Source organism: Cyprinodon variegatus, unplaced genomic scaffold, assembly GCF_000732505.1.
Source record: "Cyprinodon variegatus isolate N-32 unplaced genomic scaffold, C_variegatus-1.0 Scaffold210, whole genome shotgun sequence".
Classification (NCBI taxonomy): Eukaryota; Metazoa; Chordata; class Actinopteri; order Cyprinodontiformes; family Cyprinodontidae; genus Cyprinodon; species Cyprinodon variegatus.
The window spans coordinates 827,224-829,728 of NW_015150663.1; the positions used below are offsets into that span (position 1 = coordinate 827,224).

Genomic DNA, 2,505 nt, shown 5'->3' on the forward strand with positions numbered 1-2,505 from the left:
GCAGCTTCTACTCTGCAGGTAGGAAACAATATATGCTTACATATGTATAGTACATATATTTACATATCTATATTTTTTTATTTATTTAGTCACACATGCTCTCTATGTAAACCTATTAGACAAACAGTTTAAATTTATCTTTATCGGTTCAAGCTTTTATTCACATCTAGAGTTATACACTTTTTATATAAAAAATATTCATGCTTTTATGCAGAAATAAAATAATATTATAAGAAGTAGGTATGGAGTGACGGCAGAGTGGGTGAGCGACTGGGAGCATAGGGGAAGAGCCCGATCTTGTGGAGATAAAATGTAAAGGCAGTGGAGGATTCATACAGTGCTACTTTACAGACTGTGTGCTGTTACGACGGAGGCTTCACATAAATGATAACTCAAATCCTTTATTTGAGCAACAGCTGTATTGTAAAGCATGTAATGGGCATTCACAAGGGTTTAGATGTAGCTATAGCTACTTGGAAGATGTTTTTATTAGGAAAGTTATTAGGAAAGCAGTAGAAGTCTGTGGAGGAAAAAGCATGGAGGTAACAATCCGATACGGGAAAGATAAGAGGATGAAAGAGCGCTAGAGTTTTACTATACTTGCATAAGGAAACTGATGACCTGACAGCGAGGCAGCATCTGGAGGAATTTTATAAGCGCGGCGCACGGGTTAAACGGAGAGGCAAATATGCTCGGAAGAGGCGGATAGAAGGGGGAGATAAAAAAAAAAAAAAAAAAAAAGAGAAGATATATATATATATATATATATATATATATATATATATATATATATATATATATATAAAGGGAAAAGTAAAGGAATGGCCTTATATCATAAGGCCTTTTTGACTGTAACAGACACAAATAAATAAAAAAAAAAAAAAAAAAAAAGAGAAGAATATCAGGAGGATCATTGTTCGGTATTAAAAAAAAACTGAATCCAGACATGACGTGTATCTATCACGAATCATTAAACTTGGTCAACATTTTAATTATAAGGGAATATTAGATTTTTATTTTGTGTGTGTGTGTGGGGGGGGGTAATTTCTGTAGTCAAATACCCTATTGATGTTTCTGTTCTTTTTTGTTTGTTTGTTTTGTCACAATCTAATTGTCTAGTTACGTTTTTGTATCAGAAATCGCTTTGCTAATCCATCCTTACCACCGCTTTTAAAACTAATGAGTTTATGTTACACATTTAATAATTCTAAATGAACTTCAAAAATGTAGCTAATGTATAAACAACATCCAAAAAATTTTTCAAAAAATAAATACTGCATTATGAGAGTAATGTTATCGGTTTTGATATTTGGTTACTACGTTTTTACCTGCGGATGTAGACCTGTTTATTCTTTTTTTATAACCATACAGGCAACATTTAGGCAACATTTAGTAATATAATAGCAATTTGTCGCTTATGTAAGAAAAATGAAAGACACATTCGTTTTAACATAATCAACTTTTAAATTAAAATGTCGTCATTTTGCAAGTAGATGCCACAGAGAACATTAAAAAGCTATAGTTATAGTCTAGGAGAGACATTCTATACACAATTTAAGAACAACGTTTTGTTATATTTTGTTGAGTCCAATTTTGCAACGTTTTTACCTATATTGATGGTGCCGCTATTTTGTGCTTAGAAGCAAACCTCTAAACGTCAGTGGGGGTGGTCCTTCGTTATCTGACATCACTGTTCAGAAGCTACAGAGCTGCGTGGTGCTGAAACGCGATTCAAAAAAATATAACGGAGAAATTTAAAATTTTTCATGAATGAATATTATCTGGAAAAGATCCCAATTCAGTGCTCTGAGGGAAACCTTCATAAACACCGGAAACGCGTGTTTTTGTTTTATAATCTGAGGGGTCTTCAACACACAGGAGCGATGGCTGCCGTTATAACAAAGAGATCGCTGCAGAGGTACGTGGTTCTCTTTCTTCTTCTTGCCTCGGCTTCCAAAATATCAGCTTCAGCGACTCATTATTCAATATCCGAAGAGATGAAAGAAGGATCCGTTGTGGCTAATCTCGCTGCCGATCTTGGCCTGGACATTGCGACGCTTACAAAGAGAAAGATGCGAGTTGATATAATCGCTAACAAGAAATATTTGGATGTAAACAAGGAGACTGGCGAGATGTATGTTCTGGAAAAGATCGACAGAGAGCAAATTTGTACAACAAAGTCATCTTGTTACCTTAGATTGGAAGTTACATTGGACAATCCAGTGCGGATTTTTAACATCGAAGTGGAAATTTTGGACATGAATGACAACGCCCCACAATTTCGAAGGGAGGTGATACATTTAGATATATCAGAAGCGACACCAAAGGGGGAGAGATTTTCTCTCAGTAATGCGGTTGATCGTGATGTTGGTACTAATGCATTAAAAACATATCATCTGAGTGAAAGCGAATATTTCAGCATCCAGGTCCAGACAGGGAGAGATGGGTCTAAAGTTGCAGATTTGATATTGAAAAAAAACTTAGATCGTGAGAAACAGTCTGTTC

The 2,505-nt window shown here is 35.2% G+C and overlaps 1 protein-coding gene across 1 annotated transcript in view; it reads left to right on the forward strand.

Annotated features, from left to right (window-relative positions):
* The window catches only part of LOC107088201 (protocadherin gamma-B2-like), a 15,770-nt gene that overhangs the window by 11,138 nt on the left and 2,127 nt on the right, over positions 1-2,505 (forward strand). Inside the window, exon 4 of the mRNA XM_015380223.1 lies at positions 19-106. Coding sequence (XP_015235709.1) covers positions 19-106 — 88 coding nt within the window. The remainder of the gene's footprint in view (positions 1-18; positions 107-2,505) is intronic.